This window comes from Erythrolamprus reginae, chromosome 2 (assembly GCF_031021105.1).
Source record: "Erythrolamprus reginae isolate rEryReg1 chromosome 2, rEryReg1.hap1, whole genome shotgun sequence".
Classification (NCBI taxonomy): Eukaryota; Metazoa; Chordata; class Lepidosauria; order Squamata; family Dipsadidae; genus Erythrolamprus; species Erythrolamprus reginae.
This window is the reverse complement of record NC_091951.1, coordinates 343,396,435-343,420,126: the sequence shown is the minus strand read 5'-3', so window position 1 is coordinate 343,420,126 and position 23,692 is coordinate 343,396,435. Positions and strand designations below refer to the sequence as shown.

The 23,692-nt window shown below is 45.3% G+C and overlaps 1 protein-coding gene across 1 annotated transcript in view; it reads right to left on the bottom strand.

Annotated features, from left to right (window-relative positions):
* The window catches only part of DYM (dymeclin), a 293,904-nt gene that overhangs the window by 199,468 nt on the left and 70,744 nt on the right, over positions 1–23,692 (bottom strand). The window contains exons 6-8 of the mRNA XM_070736919.1: positions 22,939–23,072; positions 10,897–10,969; positions 704–829 (exon numbers count right to left, since the gene is read on the bottom strand). Coding sequence (XP_070593020.1) covers positions 704–829; positions 10,897–10,969; positions 22,939–23,072 — 333 coding nt within the window. The remainder of the gene's footprint in view (positions 1–703; positions 830–10,896; positions 10,970–22,938; positions 23,073–23,692) is intronic.

Below are 23,692 nucleotides of genomic sequence, written 5' to 3'. Positions count from 1 at the left end.
CATGGGCATATTTGGGAAGCCCATGATTGCTCTCGCAGTTGCATTCTGCACGATCTGAAGTTATATTGGACACACATGTAAAAATCAAGCTAGAGCTTATTTTCGGTATAAGGGCTTATTTTGGGGAAAAACTTACACAGTACTTTTAAAACAGGTAGAAAAATTTTGATTTCTCCCCCCCCTTTCTGGGCTCGGGGTATGTTTTTCCTATTGCAGTAAATCAGGTTGAATGTGTATAATTTTAAAAGAGCTGTGCGTGTGTGTGTACATACACATACAGTTTATATAGTAGATAATGTATATTTTTGTGCACCTGTGTGTTATATGTACAGTATGTACACATATGGCATATACACACAGAATTAAATAGCATATTTTGGATGTTCAGTAATAGTAAATAGATAGGGAAACTGTAACTCTTTGAGGCAAGGAGAAACCTAACCCTAACCCTAACCCTTGATGTGAGTGAGGTCAAGTTGGCCACCTTTAAGCCAGTTCAATTCAATTCAATTCAATTTATTAGATTTGTATGCCGCCCCTCTCCGAAGACTTGGGTTACATGACTTTTAAGCCACCCCACCGGCAGTATGATTGTCAAGGCACTCCACCTGGTCACATGGCCTGCAAGCCACACCCACAAAATAAGCCACGCCCAAAGTGTGGTAGTAAAAATTTTTGTAGCCCTTCACTGGGTCTAACCTACCATCGGCCATGCATAAGATATTTGTGAATGAAGCTCTTCCGCAAAATTTCCTTGTGGAAAAGTTGACAGGACAGGAAAACGACCAGGGTTGTCACAGCTTCCAGCGAAATGCTGTATGTAATGTCTCTGCAACAAATGAAGACGTAAAGTATTAATCAACACCAGTGAGTACATATTTACTAGCAGTCTTTTTACACATTTATTTATTTATTTATTTATTTATTCATTCATTCATTCATTCATTAGATTTGTATGCCGCCCCTCTCCGAAGACTCGGGGCGGCTAACAACAATATAAAAAGACAATGTAAACAAATCTAATATTAAAAATAATCTAAAAACCCCCAATTTAATGAACCACTCATACATATAAACATGCCATGTATAAATTCTATAAGCCTAGGGGGAAGGGAAATTTCAATTCCCCCATGCCTGACGACAGAGGTGGGTTTTAAGGAGCTTGCGAAAGGCAAGGAGGGTGGGGGCAACTCTGATATATGGGGGGAGCTGGTTCGAGAGGGTCGGGGCCGAAACAGAGAAGGCTCTTCTCCTGGGTCCCGCCAAACGACATTGCTTAGTCGATGGGACCCGGAGAAGGCCAACTCTGTGGGACCTAACCGGTCGCTGGGATTCGTGCGAATCCCAGCGGCCGGTTAGGTCCCACAGAGTGGGTCTTCTCCGGGTCCCGTCAATGAAACAATGCCACTTGGCGGGGCCCAGGAGAAGAGCCTTCTCTGTGGCGGCCCCGGCCCTCTGGAACCAACTCCCCCCAGAGATTAGAACTGCCCCTACCCTCCTTGCCTTTCGTAAGCTACTCAAAACCCACCTCTGCCACCAGGCATGGGGGAATTAAGACTTCTTCCCCCCCCCTAGGCTGATACAACTGTATGTATGGTATGTTTGTACGTATGTTGGTTTTATACATTTAGGGGTTTTAAGTTAGTTTTTAGTATTGGATTTTTTACTGTATATTGTTCATGTATATTGTTCATGACTGTTGTTCACCGCCCCGAGTTTTCGGAGAGGGGCGGCATATAAATCCAATAAATTGAATTGAATTGAATTATTGGTTATAATGTCTGCTATGGACCTGACAAAAAAAATCTCCCCCAATTCTTACGGTACTAATTCACAGATTCTCTTCCTGGTATATTTACAAATTCGAAAACCCTGAAAGAGGGGGGGAAAGAGAAGATAATCCAACAGTAGGTGGATGGACTCAAGTAGAGTAGCAGTAGGTGCCCCACTGGAGGATTTGAAGGACCTAGAGCCAGGGTGGCGCAGTGGTTAGAGTGCAGCACTGCAGGCTACTTCAGCTAACTGCTAGCTGTAGTTCAGCAGTTCAGCACCCAGCCAACACCCAGGAGGCGCAAGCTAGAACTATAAATCGCAGTCTTCTGGTTTCTAACCTGATGCCTCTAACCACTACACCAAACTGGCTCTTTCCGCCCTCACAAAAAAAGTACACGTTAAGAAAATATAACAGCCATAACATTGCACACTTAGAACCGTAACAGCACAAAACAGATTGATGTACTCTCAGTATCATGAAGGGCACTTGTCCAGCATAGGCCGCAGCCACTTAGTATTGGATCCAGGAAATTCAAAAGTAGGAATAGAAGAGCAGAAACAACTTCCTTGTTGCTTCCTAGCATCTGGTGTTTAAAGCATGCAAGTCCATGATGTCAAAAATTTTCAAGTAGCAGCAGATAGGCCTGTCCTCCATGAAAGAAATTTCCAGACAGTGAGAACAATTCATCAGTGGAACTGTTTGCCTTCAGAAGTTGTAGGTGTCCCATCGCTGGAGGCTTTTAAGAAGAGTTTGAACAACCACTTGTCCAGAATAGTATAGAGTAGTTAGTTAGTTGGTTGGTTGGTTAGTTAGTTATTTTGGGGGTATTTTTTTTCCCACCTTAAAATAAAACATATGAATAAAAACACAATATCGCTTAATCATATGCATATACAAAAATTTTGTATCATTTATATACTTAATGGATCTTCTTTGCTTTCTATTTTCATTTCAACTCTCATAACTTCATCCCTCCTATCTATCTATCTATCTATCTATCTATCTATCTATCTATCTATCTATCTATCTATCTATCTATCTATCTATCTATCTATCTATCTATCTTGGAAGGGGGCTTGTAGGTCATCTAGTCCAACCCCCTGCTCGAGCAGGAGACCCTATACCACCTCAGACAAATGGTAGTCCAATCTCCTCTTCAAAGTTTCAAGTGTTGGAGTGTTCACAACCCTTGTAGACAAGTTGAACTACTGGTTGATCGCTCTCACCATCAGAAAGTTCCTCCTTATTTCCAGGTTGAATCTCTCCTTGGTCAGCTTCCATCCGTTGTTCTTGGTTTGGCTTTCTAATGCTTTGGAAAACAGCCTGACCCCCTCCTCTCTGTGGCAGCCCCTTAAGTATTGGAAGACTGCTATCATGTCAACCCTGGTCTTTCTCTTCGCTAGACTACCCATGCCCAGTTCCTACAACTTCTCTTCATACGTCTTAGTTTCCAGTCCCCTTATCATCCTGGTTGCTCTCTTCTGCACCTTCTCTAGAGTTTCAATGTCTTTTTTGATGGCAAAGCTCTTTTTCCTTAGGTGCCAAAAGGCTGTGCGCACACTCGAAAGGGTGCACGTGCAGGCCCACACCCATAAGGGGAAGAGCCTTCTCTGTGGCGGCACCGACTCTCTGGAACCAACTCCCCCCAGAGATTAGAACTGCCCCTACTCTCCCTGCCTTTCGTAAGCTCCTTAAAACCCACCTCTGCCGTCAGGCATGGGGGAATTGAAACACCTCCCCCGGGCATGTTTAATTTATGCATGGTATGTTTGTGTGTGCGTCTGTTAGTATATGGGGTTCTTTTAAATCTTGTATAAATTTTAAAGTTTTCTGATTATTTATGATTTGTTCTATCTTGTTGGGAGCCGCCCCGAGTCTTCGGAGAGGGGCGGCATACAAATCTAAATAATAAATAAATAAATAAATAAATAATGCAATGTCCCCTCCCCTGCACATGTATGCACAACCCCCTAAGCCAGTGTTTCCCAACCTTGACCACTTGAAGATATCTGGACTTCAACTCCCAGAATTCCCCAGCCAGCAAACGCTGGCTGGGGAATTCTGGGAGTTGAAGTTCAAATATCTTCAAGTGGCCAAGGTTGGGAAACACTGAAATACATGGCAAGTTAGTCTCTTGCTTGAGCAGGGGGTTAGACTAGAAGACCTCCAAGATCCTGTCCAAGTCTGCTATTCTATTTCTGAATTTGTCCTGGTTTCCTTTTAAAACCATCTAAATGGTTTCTTGAAAGCTACATTCCACACTTGTTGAGAAGTCCCAAATGTGTGTGAAATTTGCATAATTTGTGTACAGAGGGTTAAAATCCAAGTTTGGATTTTATTTGTGTCCACCATGCCGTCTCATAGGAACATAGAAGACTGACGGCAGAAAAAGATCTCATGCCCTTGTACTATTTCCTGTATTTTATCTTCAGATGTGTTGTGGTTGGCTCTGGCCCAGCTCCTGCCCCAAGGAATGTGCAGGTGGATGTGGGGGAAACATCCACATGCCACAGCCCTGTTTTGCTCCCGATAGAATCTGCCGACGAAGTCTCCTCTGACCAAGGAAGCGTGAGTGACAGGGAAGAGGGGAGTTTGGCAGACAGCCCAGGAGGAGATCAATCATCCCTATCATCCCTGGATTCGGAACAAGAAGTTATGACACATCCACACATGCGTAGAGTGATGCATAGGAGAGAACAACTGAAAGATTATTACAGGAGATAAATGAAGCCGCCTGTGGTTGGGTGGGGCTGCTGTAATTAGTGCTACAGATAAAAGAGCAGCCTGGTATTTTAGCCTCATGGCAGTTTATCTGATTCATTGTTTCGTCAAGATCGTGGTTTTTGCCGTTCAAGATTGTGTGTGGACTTTCTGGACTTTAGAATTGGACTCAATTTCCCAGTTATTGGGTGAGAAATTGGATTGCATTTAACTTGTGCCTTGTGTGTACCAGAAAACCCCTTTGACATTTAAAAAGGGAGCTGTTTCTGTTTTTCTGTTTATAAAGACTTTTGGGTTTTCCTTTTATCATATAGTGTGTGTCTTCCTGGACTAATTACCCTGTAATTACGGGCGGTTGAGACACGCCAGCAGGACAGGATGGATATATGTTTATCCCAGGCATGTTTAAATTCAGTTACTGTGGATTTACCAACTAAGTCTGCTGGACGTTTGTTCCAAGCATCTAATTCTCTCTCAGTAAAAGAGTTCCAAGCATCTGCCACTCTTTCAGTCTCTTATTTAGAATTTTGTATAAGAATTGTAGAGTCTTGCCTCAGTCAGAAGCAATTCCTTTTAATCTGTTTGGCTGCCCCTTTTTTGTACCTCTTATCGGGTTCTTAAATTTCAGCGAGTCCTTTTTTTTTATCTCAGGCTTCCCAGCCTCGCTGATCTGTGATACCAAAATGGCATCAAGGCTTTGCAATGTTTATAGCCGTGGTTCACAATTTGGGATGCCCAGATGTTTTGCGCTGATAAGAACGGCAGGATAACAATATTTGGGTACCCTGGCTGGGAATCGCTGACCTATAGACTCGTCCCACGTCAGCTTTTCTGAACAAAAGCCACTTCTTACTCTTCATCTCCTAGCAAGTAGAATTTCACCGGAAGCATCGGAGGCTAAAAGTTCGCTAAGTTAGGACGGCTGCCAGCAGAGACGGATTTAAACATCAACATTCAAATAATAACGGAAGAGGGCTTGATTGCCACACTTCCCAGGGGACGGCCAGAAAGTTGAAAGACGGCTTGCCAAAAAGGATGAAGCCAGTTCGGGATACTGAAAGGCAAAGGCCCATCATCTTTGGTGATCTTTAGGGAACGTGATCTTTCCTCTTGGCAACGCTCTCCAAATTAACATCCACTAATGGCAAACATGCAAGCAAAAAAATACAGTAGCGATGCTTGTTTGAGAAATGGCTGGGAAACATCTCCACTTACTTCTAAAAAAAAAATTACTGGAAGCCAAAACCCAACAGTGACCTCTTTTGCCATCCTCTTATTTGAAAAGACAGAACAGGAAACATTCTCGGTTAATTCTTCCACCTCCATAGAAAGGAAGGGAAGGGAATTAAGATGTCTTTAAGATGAGTCACTCCCTGGACTGCAGACAAACCTCAGGACACTCAATGCTTCCATTTCTCAGCCTACCTCGCGTGCTTCCCCGAAAATTAGACCATCTTATATTTTTTGGCACCCTGAAATAAGCACTTGGCCTTATTGCCATGCACTCAAAAGCCCGATTGGGCTTATGATCAGGGGATGTCTTATTTTGGGGAAAACAGGACAGGGCTTGGTTCTAACCTACTTACTTACTTACTTATTGATTTATTAGATTTGTATGCCGCCCCTCTCCGAAGACTCGGGGCGGCTAACAACAATAAAAAAGACAATGTAAACAAATCTAATATTAAAAAAACAACCCCAACTTAAAGAACCACTCATACATATAAGCATACCATGTATAAATTCTATAAGCCTAGGGGGAAGAGAAATTTCAATTCCCTCATGCCTGACGACAGAGGTGGGTTTTAAGGAGCTTGCAAAAGGCAAGGAGAGTGGGAGCAACTCTGATATCTGGGGGGAGCTGGTTCCAGAGGGTCGGGGCCGCCACAGAGAAGGCTCTTCTCCTGGGTCCCGCCAGACAACATTCTTTAGTCGACAGGACCCGGAGAAGGCCAACTCTGTGGGACCTAACCGGTCGCTGGGATTCGTGCGGCAGAAGGCGGTCCCAGAGATATTCTGGTCTGATGCCATGAAGGGCTTTATAGGTCATAAACCAACACTTTGAATTGCGATCAGAAACTGTTTCTCTCTTACAAGTATGTATATAAAAATTGTTATCTCTTTGTATACTACCAATAAGTACTTGTCAAAACAAACAAACAAACAAACAAACAAACAGATAAATATACTTCAGATATTAAATAAATATGTGAAATAATGAAACGTCATAGCTTTTACTTCAACTTCAAATGTAATACAGTGGTACCTCAAGATACGAACCCCTCGTCTTACGAACAACTCGTGATACGAACCCGGGGTTCAGAAAAAATTTGCCTCTTCTCACGAACTTTTTTCGTGTTACGAACGCCAAACCCGAACTTCCGGGTTTGGCGTTCAGAGGCTCCTGGGAAGCCGCACGGCTGTTTTAAAAGGTGACCGCCGGGCTGGGGGGCTTCCCAGCACCCCCCCAACCCCGAACCCGGAAGTTCGGCAAAAGTTCGGGGTTCGGGAGGTTGCTGGGAAGCCCCCCAGCCCGGCTGTCACCTTTTAAAACAGCCGGGCGGCTTTCCATGAGCCTCCCGAAGCCGAACGCCAAACCCGAACTTCCGCGTTCGGCTTCAGGAGGCTCCTGGAAAGCCGCCCAGCTGATTTAAAAGGTGACAGCCGGGCTGGGGGGCTTCCCAGCAACCTCCCGAACCCCGAACTTTTGCCGAACTTCCGGGTTCGGGGTGTTGTTGGGAAGCCCCCCAGCCCGGCGGTCACCTTTTAAAACAGCCGGGGGGGCTTCCTAGCAGCCTCCCGAAGCCGAACCCGGATGTTCGGGTTTGGCGTTTGGCTTCGGGAGGCTGCTGGGAAGCCCCCCGGCTGTTTTAAAAGGTGACAGCCGGCGGCGGGGCTTTTTTCCGGGTTCGGGAGGCCACTTTGGGGTTTTGTCTGGGAGGGAGGGCAGGAGGTCCGGCGCTGGGGGAGGGAGTCAGGAAGGTCCTCCTGCTCTCCCCCCCAGCGAAAAACACAAAGACAGTCTGCCGCCGCATGACAGGCAGGGCGGAGCAGCCTGGAGCAAAGGGAGTCTGAAACCGCCGGCGGCTTCAGCTTCCCATTGCTCCGCGGGCGGCGGCATACCGCCTTTGTATTTTTGGCTGGGGGGGGAAGCAGGAGGCTCCCCCCCTTACCAGCCCAGCAGGCAGCCGCCGCGGAAGGCTCCATTCTGTTCCCTGCCGGCCCGATTGAGGGGCCGGTGGGAGGAAAGCGAATGCCTCGCTTTGTTGCGCTGCCTGGCTGGCAACGGAAGATGTAACCGAGCCCACGGGGCCGGGCTCCGTGGCCGGCAGGGAACAGAACGGAGCCTTCCACGGCGGCTGCCTGCTGGGCTGGTAAGAGGGGGAGCCGAGCCCAGCCCCGTGGGCTCGGTTACATCTTCCGCTGCCAGCCAGGCCATGCTGGCGGAAGCGCAACAAAGAGAGGCATTCGCTTTCCTCCCGCACGCAGCTGTCTGACCATGGGCTCCTTCCCGATCTCGGAGAGCTTCCTGGCTTTCGTCCTTGTTGCATTCGCGAGCTTTCATGCCCAGGAAGCTCTCCGAGATCGGGAAGCCGCCCACGATCAGTCGGCTGCGGGCGGGAGGAAAGCGAATGCCATGGGGCTGGGCTCGGCTCCCCCCCTTACCAGCCCAGCAGGCAGCCGCCGCGGAAGGCTCCATTCTGTTCCCTGCCGGCCTGATTGAGGGGCCGGCAGGAGGAAAGCGAATGCCTCTCTTTGTTGCGCTGCCTGGCTGGCAGCAGAAGATGTAACCGAGCCCACGGGGCCAGGCTCCGTGGCCGCCAGGGAACAGAACGGAGCCTTCCGCGGCAGCTGCCTGCTGGACTGGTAAGAGGGGGAGCGAGTCCAGCCCCGTGGCATTCGCTTTCCTCCCGCCCGCAGCCGACTGACCGTGGGCTCCTTCCCGAGCTCGGAGAGCTTCCTGAGCATGAAAGCTCGCGAATCCAACAAGAACGAAAGCCAGGAAGCTCTCCCTGGCGGAGACCGCCGGCCCCTCAATCGGGCCGGCAGGGAACAGAGCGGAGCCTACATGGCTGTGCTCCGTGATGGGGACCACTGGCCTGCCTAGCGGGCTGGGAGGGAGGCGGAATACGGGAGGAGGAGGAAGAGGAGGAGGAGGGAGGAAAGAGAGAGAGAGAGGGAAGCCGCCCGGCTGTTTTAAAAGGTGACAGCCGGGGCGGCAGCGTTTTTTTGCAGTTTTTTTTGTTGTTGCATGGATTAATTGACTTTACATTGTTTCCTATGGGAAACAATGTTTCGTCTTACGAACCTTTCGTCTTACGAACCTCCCCCTGGAACCAATTAAGTTCGTATCTTGAGGTACCACTGTATATTAAATTCTTTGGCACAATCCAGAACATTTATTTATTTTTATTTATTTGTTTGTCTGTTTTGTCAAGTACGAATTGGTAGTATGCAAAGAGATATCAACTTTTATATACATACGTGTAAGAGAGAAACATTAGGACAGGGGACAGAAGGCACTCTGGTACACTTATGCATGCCCCTTACTGACCTCTTAGGAATCAGGAGGGGTCAACCGTGGATAGTCTAAGGGAAACGTTTTGGGGGTTAGAAGATGATACTACAGAGTCAGGTAGTGAGTTCCATGCATCAACGACTCAGTGACTAAAGTCATATTACATGCATAATGTATTTCTCATAAGTTTCCCCAAAATTTTCTCATTTAATTATTCTATATTTTACATGGATTCTTGGACACCGGCCAGTTTTAGCCTCAGGCTGGGGGGGAAAAAGGTCCCTCTTGGGCCATTTTAATTAAAGAAAAAGTGCTCATTTGGACCAGCAAATGCCAATCCAACAGCACAAGCTTGGTTGGCATGAATTTAATTAGGGATCAAAATTCACTTTCAGCTTTGAGGCAGAGCCTATCCCTACTTGAGAAAGAGAAAGGACAATTTCCTGTCGGTTTCGTTTGCCACATGAACCCAGCAGGAAACCATAAACTGCTTTGCCTGCTTTTTCACTTAACATAAACAATGATTGGCTTTAGTGCAATAAATCCTAGCTAGTGATTGGCTCAGTGTCAGTAACTTTAACTTAGCATCATCTGAAAATTCAATAGGGACATAAGCCTACTTTGGTCTTTTTGCATGCTGCTCAAAGCTCTTCACGAACCCATCCAGATATAATATGTTTGTGAGTGACATAGGGGAAGGTTTGGTAGGGAAGGTTTGCCTATTTGCTGATGACTCTAAAGTGTGCAATAGGGTTGATATTCCTGGAGGCATCTGTAATATGGTAAATTATTTAGCTTTACTAGATAAATTATCAAAGCAATGGAAACTGCAGTTTAATGTTTCCAAATGTAAAATAATGTCTTTGTAATGCTTCCTTTGTCCCCCATGCGATCGCTTTTAGTGTTGGGCGAACCCAACGAAGTTCGGCTTCGGCAAACTCACCCGAACCTGGCGGCGGAGTTCAGGTAAGTTTGCGGAACCTGAACCCGAACACTTCTCCATGACGTCAAAGCCCCGCCCCTGGAATCCCATCGTGGGATTCCCCACCTCCTTTTGCTTGCAGCATTGCTGCAGCATCCTTTTCCGTAAAAATAAAAATTTCCCCGCATCAGGAATGGCACTGCAAGCAAAAGGAGGTGGGGAATCCCACGATGGGATTCCGGGGGTGGAGCTTTGACGTCACAGAGACTTCTTCCTGGCCGGCTGAAACGGGGAGTTGAGGAGAAAATAAAGCCACGCGCCAGGAAGGAGTCTCCATGACGTCAAAGTCCCGCCCCCGGAATCCCATTGTGGGATTCCCCGCCTCCTTTTGCCTCCCGACCGGCCAACAGCTCCACCCCGTTCGCCTTCCTCTGCTGCCACCGGCGCCCGGCTCCTCCTCCTCTTCTCAGGAGATGACAGCCAGGCGGCAGCGCTTCGCGGTGTTCGGCACGAACGCCAAACTTGAACCCAACACCGCAAAGTTTGGTACGAGCCCGAACTGTGCAAGTTTGGTTCGCCCAACACTAATTGCTTTCCTTTAGGCAGCTCCCCATAGAGGATTTGTTTAGGGATGCGATGGTGTGACATCCTAGCAACATGAACTGCTCAGCGTGTCTGGGCTTTCATCAGCAAGGTGGCAATTGATCGCAGGCCTTCTCTGGAGAGGACCTTAGTGTCAGGCCCCTTATCCTGACACCGGACCCCCAGAATTTTACAAAGGCAGGTGGAAGTGGTTCAATTGCCTAGCATCTCTCCTATATCTAGTCCAAGTCTCACTGGCTAGGTCAAAGTAGCACATGGGGCTCTCCCCTTTTTAATATGGCCACGAGGCCTGGGGATTATTATCACAATGCATTTGGAGGAAACCCAATGAATACAGAGCATATGAAATCTACTTACAAAAGAGGAACCTCCACAATCAACTGAATGAGGCAGCAGAGTAATTCTTCCATAAGATCTTCATATTCAGAGCCTAAAAGAAAGTAAGGAAATTTTATTGGATATTTCAAGGCTAGTTGAATGAAACTGGATGAAGCTTCTAAACTTCATCCAACTTTCCAGTTACCAACGTTTAAACTTCACCAGCTTTAAAGCAAAACAAAACAAAAAACCCAGTGTATTGTCTCTGGTCTAAGACTGTAATAAATTGATTGATTGAAAACAGTGTATTTTTTAAAACAATGGCTCAAAAACAGCTGGTTGAGATACAGGAATTAGATTCAAAATAAAAATTACATAGAAACATAGAAGACTGATGGCAGAAAAAGACCTCCTGGTCCATCTAGTCTGCCCTTATACTATTTTCAGTATTTTATCTTACAATGGATATATGTTTATCCCAGGCATGTTTAAATTCAGTTACTGTGGATTTACCAACCACGTCTGCTGGACGTTTGTTCCAAGGATCTACTACTCTTTCAGTAAAATAATATTTTCTCATGTTGCTTTTGATCTTTCCCCCAACTAACCTCAGATTGTGTCCCCTTGTTCTTGTGTTCACTTTCCTATTAAAAACACTTCCCTCCTGAACCTTATTTAACCCTTTAACATATTTAAATGTTTTGATCATATCCCCCCTTTTCCTTCTGTCCTCCAGACTATACAGATTGAGTTCATTAAGTCTTTCCTGATATGTTTTATGCTTAAGACCTTCCACCATTCTTGTAGCCCGTCTTTGGACCCGTTCAATTTTGTCAATATCTTTTTGTAGGTGAGGTCTCCAGAACTGAACACAGTATTCCAAATGGGGTCTCACCAGCACTCTATATAGCGGGATCATAATCTCCCTCTTCCTGCTTGTTATACCTCTGGCTATGCAGCCAAGCATCCTACTTGCTTTCCCTACCGCCTGACTGCACTGTTCACCCATTTTGAGAAATCACTACCCCTAAATCCTTCTCTTCTGAAGTTTTTGCTAACACAGAACTGCCAATGCAATACTCAGATTGAGGATTCCTTTTCCCCAAGTGCATTATTTTACCTTTGGAAACATTAAACTGCAGTTTCCATTGCTTTGACCATTTATCTAGTAAAGCTAAATCTAGAAGGGCGGCATAAAAATTGAATGAATGAATGAATGAATGAATGAATAAATAAATAAATAAATAAACAAACAAACAAACAAATAAATAAAGCAGCCTTCCCTTGAGCTTACCATAGTGGATAAACACTTAAAGGCAGGGGTGGGCAGCAGGCAGGACGGGGTGGAATGCAGTTCCACCGGTGGAAATGAAGCTGTGTGCCCAGCTCTACCTGACCATCCCCCCTTCCCATCCTCCTCCTCGGAAAGCGGCAGGGAGACCAGCAGCGACAGGTTTTGCAGGGGACCCAGTTCCTCCCCCCTCTTTTCTCAACAGCTGATCAACACCCATTCCCCTAGCTATCCAGCCCAAGGCATGGGGGCGACCCAGGAAGGAGAGCGCGGGAAACACCCCAGACAGCGATACTGATGAGATTGTAAGTCAAGGACTTAACAGTTCACTTGAAAGATGATGATCGTTCAAGCCACTCCTACCTAGTCACATGGCCATCAAGCCACACCCACAAAATAAGCCATACTCTGTAGCAGTAAAAAAAATGGCTGCCCCTTACTGCTTAAAGAATGTATGCTAGCAGTGTGTGGTGGCAGCCAAAAAAGCCAATGCAACAAGAGGGGTAGAATTGGCTCTTCTATGACTTGTGGACTTCAACTCCCAGAATTCCTGAAACAATCATGCTAGCAAGGAATTCTGGGAATTGAAGTCCACATGCCTACCCCCTGCCCTATACCAGTGATGGTGAAACTTTTTGGGTTCACATGCGTAAGCTAGCACATGTGCCCATACCCATTCCCTCCCCCCAAGCATGCACACCCACCCACGCTGTCCCTGCTCATGTGCACAATTCCCCCCTCCGTACCCACGCATGCGCAAAGGCCTCACTGAAGCCTGGGATGGTGAAAAAAAACCCCATTCAAGTGGCAAACCGGAAGTTCAGTAAAACAGACTTCCGGTTTGCCCGTTGCGCTAATTTTTTACACTCCGGAGCCTTCAGGGAAGCTTCCTGAAGCCCCAGAGTGTGGAAAGCAGTACAACGAGCAAACTGGAAGTACGTTTTTTTTCCGAACTTCTGATTTGTCCGTTGGGCGTATTTTTTTGCACTCCGGGGCTTCAGGGAAGCTTCCTTAAAGCTTCCGGAAGGTGAAACGGCCTTTCCCAAAGGCGAAAATCAGCTGGCCAGGGTGCGCATGTGCGCTGGAGCTGACGTAGGGCAATGCCTCGCGTGCCCTTCGATATGGCTCTGCGCACCACCTGTGGCATGCGTGCCATAGGTTGGTTGGTTGGTTGGTTGGTTGGTTGGTTGGTTGGTTGGTTGGTTGGTTGGTTGGTTGGTTTCTTTCTTTCTTTCTTTCTTTCTTTCTTTCTTTCTTTCCTTCCTTCCTTCCTTCCTTCCTTCCTTCCTTCCTTCCTTACTTACTTATTTATTTATTTATTTATTGGATTTGTATGCCGCCCCGCTCCGTGGACTCGGGGCGGCTAACAACAGTGATAAAACAACATGTGACAATCCAATAGTAAAACAATTAAAAACCCTTATTATAAAACCAAACATACATACATTTGCCATCACTGCCCTATTCTGTAGTTGGTGATGAGCAGAGTAATAAGGGTAACAGAGTTGGAAGGGACTTTGGAGGTCATTTAGTCCAACCCCCTGCTTAAGCAGAAGGCCCATTCCAGACAAATGGTTGTTCCAACTCTTCTTAAAAACCTCCAATGTTGAAGCACCCAGAACTTCTGAAAGCAAACTGTTCCATTGTTTGATTGTTTTTCAGTGTTAGGAACTTCTCCTTGTTCTAGGTTGCTTCTCCCCTTGATTAGTTTCCACCCATTGCTTCTTGTCCTACCTTCTAGTGCAGGGGTGGGCAATTAATTTTGCCATAGGGCCGCATGAAAAATTGGGATGGTTTTAGAGGGCCGGACTAATATAATTAACTCAGTTCTATCCAATACTGTATATTATTGGGTAGAACTGAGTATACAAATCTAATAAATTGAATTGAAATTGAATTGAATATTACAGTATATATTATTATATATTATATATTATATCTTGAAAACCCGGTTCTTATCTAGAAAAGTTGGACTGACCTCCGCGGGGCGGTCACAGACAGCGGGCGGGCCGCATCTTGCCCAGGTCTGTTCTAGTGCTTTGGAAAAGAGGTTGACCTCCCCTTCTTTCTGGAAGCCCCTCAAATATTGGAAGATTAATATTAAGTCATCCTTGGTCCATCTTTTCACTAAATTAGCCACACCTAATCCTTGCATAACTTCATATGTTGTGGACTCCAAGCCCTTATTTATTTATTTATTGGATTTGTATGCCGCCCCTCTCCGTAGACTCGGGGCGGCTAACAACAGTAGTAAAAACAACATGCGACAATCCAATACTAAAACAGCTAAAAACCCTTATTTTAAAACCAATCATACATACAAACATACCATACATAAATTGTAAAAACCTAGGGGGAAAGAATATCTCAGTTCCCCCATGCCTGATGACAGAGGTGGGTTTTAAGGAGCTTACGAAAGGCAAGAAGGGTGGGGGCTATTCTAATCTCTGGGGGGAGTTGGTTCCAGAGGGCCGGGGCCGCCACAGAGAAGGCTCTTCCCCTGGATCCCGCCAAACGACATTGTTTAGTTGACGGGACCCAGAGAAGGCCCACTCTGTGGGACCTAACTGGTTGCTGGGATTCGTGCGGCAGAAGGCGGTCCCCTTAATCAATTCAATTCAATTCAATTTATTACATTTGTATGCCACCCCTCTCCGAAGACTCGGGGCGGCTCACAACAATAATAAAAACAATATTCCAGCTAAAACAAATCTAATATTAAAAAACACATAAAACCCTATCATATTTAAAACAGCAAACAACATATACATACCCAAACATAAATATAAAAAAAGCCTGGGGGAAAGGTGTCTCAACTCCCTCATGCCTGGCGGTATAGATGGTTCTTGAGTAATTTACGAAAGACAAGGAGTGTGGGGGCAGTTCTAATCTCCGGGGGGAGTTGATTCCAGAGGGCCCGCTCTTCCCCTGGGGCCTGCCAAACGACATTGTTTGGTCGACGGGACCCGGAGAAGGCCAACTCTGTGGGACCTTATCGGTCGCTGGGATTCGTGCGGTAGCAGGCGGTTCCGGAGGTACTCTGGTCCAATCATTTTTGTTACTACCTTCTGCATGCTTTCCAGAGTTTCAACATTGCCAAGGCTTCCAGGTGGCATCCAAGCTAAACCAGAGTCCAAGTCAAAGTGCTCCTCAACGTTCCAATTCATTGCCAGAGCCATCCTGGCACCTCCCACAGAGTTGGCCTTCTCCAGGTCCCATCGACTAAACAATGTCGTTTGGCGGGACCCAGGGGAAGAGCCTTCTCTGTGGCGGCCCCGACCCTCTGGAACCAGTTCCCCCCCGGAGATTAGAACTGCCCCCACCCTCCTTCCCTTTCGTAAACTCCTTAAGACCCATCTCTGCCGTCAAGCATGGGGGAATTGAGACATTTCCCCCGGGCCTATACAATTTATGCATGGTATTTATTATTTTATTTATTTATTATTTAGATTTGTATGCCGCCCCTCTCCGCAGACTCGGGGCGTTTGTGGGTATGTTTTTCCTTTTTAATAAGGGGTTTTTAGTGATTTTTAAATTATTAGATTTGTTGTACATTGTTTTATTATTGTTGTGAGCCGCCCCGAGTCTGCGGAGAGGGGCGGCATACAAATCTAATAAATAATAATAATAATAATAATAATAATAATAATAATAATAATAATAATAATACTACTACTACACTGGGAAACCTGAAGCTGAGTTTCCCACCCAGTTGAAAGTTCACACCCCTTGTCCTCCACCTACAAACTTGTCACGTTGCCCACTCGGATTGTGCCAGCGTGGCAAGTCGTTTCTCCACTTCCACCCAGGTGGGTGGGCATAGGATGACCTTGAACCACTTGAAAGGGCGCTTTGTGGCTGCATCTGTTCCCTGATGAAAATCAATCCTCCCAATCACCCCTCCCACTATCTATAGAAGGCCTGATGCTTATGGGAACTTGGGACTCGGAGTCCCAAGTTCCCATAAGCATCAGACCTTCTATAGATACGTAGTGTGGCAAGCTGTTAATTTATCACCAACTGCTGCACCGGCTTGGCAAACATCTTTTTATAATGTGGGGACCAAAACTGGACGCAGTATTCCAGGTATGGCCTTACTAAGACTTTGTAAAGTGGCACTAATACTTCATGTGATCTTGACTTTGCCTACCCCTGGTATAGGGCATGCCCCAACACGTATGTCATTATTATTAGTTAACTTTTTGTAAGGTGAAATGAAATAGAACAAAATGAAAATATATTTGCTGGGGGGGGAAAAATGCCTGTCATTCAGAAATAAATTAGACTATCCACGATTGACCTCTCCAGGATCCTAAGAGGCCAGTAAGGGGCGTACATAAGTGTAAAGGGCGTACATAAGGGGCGTACATAAGTGCACTAGGGTGCCTTTCGTCCCCTGTCCAATTGTCTTTCCTTTATCTAGAAACATAGAAACATAGAAGACTGACGGCAGAAAAAGACCTCATGGTCCATCTAGTCTGCCCTTATACTATTTCCTATATTTTATCTTAGGATGGATATATGTTTATCCCAGGCATGTTTAAATTCAGTTACTGTGGATTTACCAACCACGTCTGCTGGAAGTTTGTTCCAAGGATCTACTACTCTTTCAGTGAAATAATATTTCCTCACGTTGCTCTTGATCTTTCCCCCAACTAACTTCAGATTGTGCCCCCTTGTTCTTGTGTTCACTTTCCTATTAAAAACACTTCCCTCCTGAACCTTATTTAACCCTTTGACATATTTAAATGTTTCGATCATGTCCCCCCTTTTCCTTCTGTCCTCCAGACTATACAGATTGAGTTCATTAAGTCTTTCCTGATACGTTTTATGCTTAAGACCTTCCACCATTCTTGTAGCCCGTCTTTGGACCCGTTCAATTTTGTCAATATCTTTTTGTAGGTGAGGTCTCCAGAACTGAACACAGTATTCCAAATGTGGTCTCACCAGCGCTCTATATAAGGGGATCACAATCTCCCTCTTCCTGCTTGTTATACCTCTAGCAATGCAGCCAAACATCCTACTTGCTTTCCCTACTGCCAGACCACACTGCTCACCCATTTTGAGACTGTCAGAAATCACTACCCCTAAATCCTTCTCTTCTGAAGTTTTTGCTAACACAGAACTGCTAATGCAATACTCAGATTGATGATTCCTTTTCCCCAAGTGCATTACAGTGATCCCCCGAGTTTCGCGATCTTGATCTTTGCGAAACGCTATATCGCGATTTTTCCACCCGATGACATCACTCCCTTCCTTTCTCATCTTTCTTTCTCTCTCTCTTTCTCTATCTTGCTTCTTCCTCTCTCACACTCTCTTCCTCCCTCTCTCATCTCTTTCTTTCCTTCTCTCTCTTTCTCTATCTCTCCCCCTCTTGCTCTCGAGCGGCGGGTGGCACCCAGGGAAGGTTCCTTCGGCCGCCCACCAGCTGATCTGCTCGGCAGCGCAGTAGCAGCGAGGAGCCGAAGATGGGGTTTCCCCTTTGCGTGGGCAACGGGGAAACCCCATCTTCGGCTCCTCGCTGCTACTGCTCTGCCGAGCAGATCAGCTGGTGGGAGGCCGAAGGAACCTTCCCTGGGTCTTCAACTCCCAGAGCGGCGGACAAGCGGAAAAGCGGCGGACAAGCGGGCAGGCAGGCGGCTCCTCAGCTGCTGGGTCTTCCCAGGTGCGGAAGTAAAAACACCATCTGCGCATGCGCGGCCATGGAAAAAGGGGCACGCATGCGCAGATGGTGTTTTTACTTCCGCACCGCTACATCGCGAGAAATCGATTATCGCGAGGGGTCTTGGAACGGAACCCTCGCGATAATCGGGGGATCACTGTATTTTACATTTGGAAACATTAAACTGCAGTTTCCATTGCTTTGACCATTTATCTAGTAAAGCTAAATCATTTACCATATTACAGACCCCTCCAGGAATATCAACCCTATCTCATATATCATATATATTTTCTTCCTTTCATATATCTTCTCCTCTATTTTTACATATTATCTTTATATATATTCATGTCTATTCTCTTCCATATGCATTGTGTATTGGACAAATGAATAAATAAATAAAATAAATAAAAATAAATTAGGTTCTATGTTTCCTTTGGTCAAGCAAGGCCGAGACATCGGAAGGTTAAAGGCGGCCAACTACTGGCCAACCGAGATGGAATTAGCAAATCTTTCAGCTTAGCTTCCGCAGAGAATTATAGGCATTGCACAGCTGACAAAATAAGCTCTAGAAAATTAAATGCCTTTCCCTCTAACCCAGTCATTAAGCCAAAGCTTAAAAACCCAACTGCATTCATTTGTCTGCTTCGCTGCATCCCAAAGCAACCAGATTTCTGTTTTTCCCCACTCTTTTAGGTTTTATCTTCTCTGGAACATCTCAGCCCTTTGTACCTACAATGTTTACAAACCTTTGGGGGAAGCTTTTGGGTGCAAGCCGAGTTTACGGGATTATGTCCTAGCACAAAGGAAAAGGGTCATACGCCCGTCATTATCCAAAGCTTCGCCGTTCGGTCCCGAATAGAGGAGATTATTCCAATTTTACAGAAGGGTAAACTAAAACAGGAAGCAATCAACGGGCAGGAGATCAGAGTGCACACTGAAGAGGAATCCCAGTTTCCTGACTTCTAGAACCTGCTCCAAACCAAGAGACCACACACAAGCACCTTCTTTTTTTCTTCAAAGATTGTTTGTTAAACGAGCGAAAAAAACCCTAAATAATAATTGTCACTTTCTTCAGCCAAGTTAGCACTGGATGTTTGGCTGCTTTGAATAACAGGAACAATTCTTTTAAGCTAGTGTTTCCCAACCTTGGCCACTTGAAGACATCTGGACATCAACTCCCAGAATTCCCCAGCCAGCGAATGCTGGCTGGGGAATTCTGGGAGTTGAAGTCCAGATATCGAATGCTGGCTGGGAAATTCTGGGAGTTGAAGTCCAGATATCGAATGCTGGCTGGGGAATTCTGGGAGTTGAAGTCCAGATATCGAATGCTGGCTGGGAAATTCTGGGAGTTGAAGTCCAGATATCGAATGCTGGCTGGGGAATTCTGGGAGTTGAAGTCCAGATATCGAATGCTGGCTGGGGAATTCTGGGAGTTGAAGTCCAGATATCGAATGCTGGCTGGGGAATTCTGGGAGTTGAAGTCCAGATATCGAATGCTGGCTGGGGAATTCTGGGAGTTGAAGTCCAGATATCGAATGCTGGCTGGGGAATTCTGGGAGTTGAAGTCCAGATATCGAATGCTGGCTGGGGAATTCTGGGAGTTGAAGTCCAGATATCGAATGCTGGCTGGGGAATTCTGGGAGTTGAAGTCCAGATATCGAATGCTGGCTGGGGAATTCTGGGAGTTGAAGTCCAGATATCGAATGCTGGCTGGGGAATTCTGGGAGTTGAAGTCCAGATATCGAATGCTGGCTGGGGAATTCTGGGAGTTGAAGTCCAGATGTCTTCAAGTGGCCAAGGTTGGGAAACACTGTTTTAAGCGTTTGTCCCAAAGGTGCCTTTTCTTTTCTTTTCTTTTTTCCCTCCCGAGAAGCAACTGGATTTTCTGATTTCTCTTTGAAGATGTTTTGCTTCTCACCCTAGTAGCTTCTTCACCTCTGAGCTGAACTAGGAACTGTGCTGAAGAAGCTTCTTGGATGAGAAGCAAAACGTCTTCAAAAGAAAAACCAGAAAGTCCAGTTTGCCTCTTGAAAAAAGCATAGAAACATAGAAGACTGACGGCAGAAAAAGACCTCCTGGTCCATCTAGTCTGTCCTTATACTATTTTCTGTATTTTATCTTAGGATGGATATATGTTTATCCCAGGCATGTTTAAATTCAGTTACTGTGGATTTACCAACCACGTCTGCTGGAAGTTTGTTCCAAGGATCTACTACTCTTTCAGTAAAATAATATTTTCTCATGTTGCTTTTGATCTTTCCCCCAACTAACCTCAGATTGTGTCCCCTTGTTCTTGTGTTCACTTTCCTATTAAAAACACTTCCCTCCTGAACCCTATTTAACCCTTTAATATATTTAAATGTTTCGATCATGTCCCCCCCTTTCCCTTCTGTCCTCCAGACTATACAGATTGAGTTCATTCAGTCTTTCCTGATACGTTTTATGCTTAAGACCTTCCACCATTCGTCCAGTTTGCCTCTTGAAAAAAAGCACTATTTGTTTGTTTGTTTGTTTGTCTGTTTGTTTGCTTGTTTGCTTTCTTGCTTGCTTACTTACTTATGTAGAACCTTACAAAAGTAAGTTCTACATTTAGGCCAGAAAAACAAAACACACAGGTACAGTATACGTGGTACATTGCTCAACAGTAGTAACTGTGAGAGGAATCTTGGAGTCCTAGTGGACAACCATTTGAATAGGAGCCAGCCATGTGTAGCAGCTGCCAAAAAAGCCAACACAGTTCTAGGCTGCATTAACACAGGGATTAGAATCAAGATCACGTGAAGAGTAGTGTTGGGCGAACAGAACTTGCACAGTTCGGGTTCGTACCAAACTTTGCGGTGTTCGGCATACCGAACCCGAACTTTTTAAAATGTTTGGGTTCGAGTTCGCCGTTTGTGCTGAACACCGCGAAGCCCCGCCGCCTGGCTGTCATCTGCTGAGAAGAGGAGGAGGAGCCGGGCGCCGGTAGCGGCGGAGGAAGGTGAACACCGGGGAGCTGTCGGCTGGTCGGGAGGTGGAAAAGGAGGTGGGAGCTTTGACGATACAGAGACTTCTTCCTGGCACGTGGCCTCATTTCCAGAAGGGTTCGGGTTCAGGTTCGGCGACCTTACCTGAACTCCGCCACCAAGTTTGGGTAAGTTCGCCGAACCCGAACTTTGTTGGGTTCACCCAACACTAGAGAAGAGTTAATACCACTTTATAAGGCCTTGGTAAGGCCACACTTGGAATACTGCATTCAGTTTTGGTTGCCACGATGCAAAAAGGATGTTGAGACTCTAGAAAAAGTGCAGGGAAGAGCAACAAAGAGGATTAGGGGATTGGAGGCTAAGATATATGAAGAATGGTTGCAAGAACTTGGCATGGCTAGTTTAATGAAAAGAAGGACCACATGATAGCAGTGTTCCCATATCTCAGGGGTTGCCACAAAGAAAAGGGAGTCACCCTATTCTCCAAAGCACCTGGAGGTAGAACAAGAAGCAATGGGTGGAAACTAATCAAGGAGAGAAGTAACTAAGAACCAAGGAGAAATTTCCTGAAAGTTAGATCAATTAATCAGTGGAACAACTTGCCTCCAGAAGTTGTGAATGCTCCAACACTGGAAGTTTTTAAGCAGATGTTGGATAACCATCTGTCTGAAGTAGTGTAGGGTTTCCTACCTAAGCAGGGGGTTGGACCACCAGACTTTTAAGGCCCATATTTTTTATTCTGACTATGCATATTATAACATCCATAAAACTTGCATTTGCACAATGTTGGAAGAATCCTTACACACCCACGAAAAGCTCAATAATCAAGAAGTTCTATGATTGTGCAGAAATGGACAAATTAACTATATTCACTATATAATAAATTACTATGAAACATGAGAAAACTGGTATCAATGGGTTGATGATAGAAAACAAAAAAAAAAGAGAAAATGCAATAAAGAGCACAATATTGTAAATATTGTAATTGTTGTATTGTACAAATAGGAAATCAATGTTTTAAGGCAGTGGTTTTCAACCTTTCTAATGCTGCGACCCCTTAATACAGTTCCTCATGTTGTGTTGACCCCCAACCATAAGTCTAGCACTAATTCTCCCAACAGAGCTTTAAGCTGATTGGCAGGAAGGTCAGGGGACACGCCCACTGTAAACGCCTGATTGGTCAGATTGTAAAAATATGTTCCAAGGTGCCAGAATAGAAGCTTTAGTTCCTAACACCAAGGAAAATTTGTCTTTGTTAGCAGTTCTGTGTTAGCAAATACTTCAGAAGAGAAGGATTTAGGGGTAGCGATTTCTGACAGTCTCAAAATGGGTGAACAGTGCAGTCAGGCGGTAGGGAAAGCAAATAGGATGCTTGGCTGCATAGCTAGAGGTATAACAAGCAGGAAGAGGGAGATTATGATCCCGCTATATAGAGCGCTGGTGATACCCCATTTGGAATACTGTGTTCAGTTCTGGAGACCTCACCTACAAAAAGATATTGACAAAATTGAACGGGTCCAAAGAAGGGCTACAAGAATGGTGGAAGGTCTTAAGTATAAAACGTATCAGGAAAGACTTAATGAACTCAATCTGTATAGTCTGGAGGACAGAAGGAAAAGGGGGGACATGATCGAAACATTTAAATATATTAAAGGGTTAAATAAGGTTCAGGAGGGAAGTGTTTTTAATAGGAAAGTGAACACAAGAACAAGGGGACACAATCTGAAGTTAATTGGGGGAAGGATCAAAAGCAACTTGAGAAAATATTATTTTACTGAAAGAGTAGTAGATCCTTGGAACAAACTTCCAGCAGACGTGGTAGATAAATCCACAGTAACTGAATTTAAACATGCCTGGGATAAACATATATCCATCCTAAGATAAAATACAGGAAATAGTATAAGGGCAGACTAGATGGACCAGGAGGTCTTTTTCTGCCGTCAGACTTCTATGTTTCTATGTTTCTTTCCCCATGGTCTTAGGTGAACCCTGTGAAATGGTTGTTCGACCCCCCCAAAGGGGTCCCCACCCCCAGGTTGAGAACCAGTGGCTTATGTATATATATTGTAACGTGTGGGGAAACTTTGAAAATCATTTTTTTTTTAAAGCCTTTCACCCAAGATGTGATGCCATTTCTTTTGTTGGAATAATTCAATATTTACCGCAAGAGCCTGGGGTTTTTTCCTCGTAGGTGAAATGAAGCTGTAGCTCCTCTTCTGATGTCTGAGAGATCAACACTTTCAGAAGGCAGCAGATAATAAACAGCGCGTTCTGAGCCTGCCAGATAAAGAGGTGGCTGGAAGAAAAACAGGAGTTTCAAGAGCCGGTATACCAAACAAATCGGAAGAAAATAACTTTCAAGATACAGGCAGTCCTCGACTTACAACCATTCATTTATGAACCATCCAAAATTATTATTATTATTATTATTATTATTATTATTATTATTATTATTATTATCATCATCATCATCATCATTATTATTGTTATTGTTATTAATTAGATTTGTATGCCGCCCCTCTCCGAAAACTCGGTGCGGCTCACAACAAGGATAAAAAACAGTATAGACAATGTAACAAATCTAATAATAAGAATTAAATAAAAACCTCAACTGTTAAAAAACCATACAACACATACATACCAAACATGAAACACAAGAGGGCCTGGGGGAGATGTCTTAGCTCCCCCATACCTGGTGATATAGGTGGGTCTTAAGTCACTTGAGAAAGACAAGGAGGGTGGGGGCCGTTTTAATCTCTGGGCGGAGTTGGTTCCAGAGGGCCGGGGCCGCCACAGAGAAGGCTCTTTCCCTGGGCCCTGCCAAACGACATTGTTTGGTCGACGGGACCCGGAGAAGGCCAACTCCGTGGGACCTTATCGGTTGCTGGGATTCGTGCGGTAGCAGGCGGTTCCGGA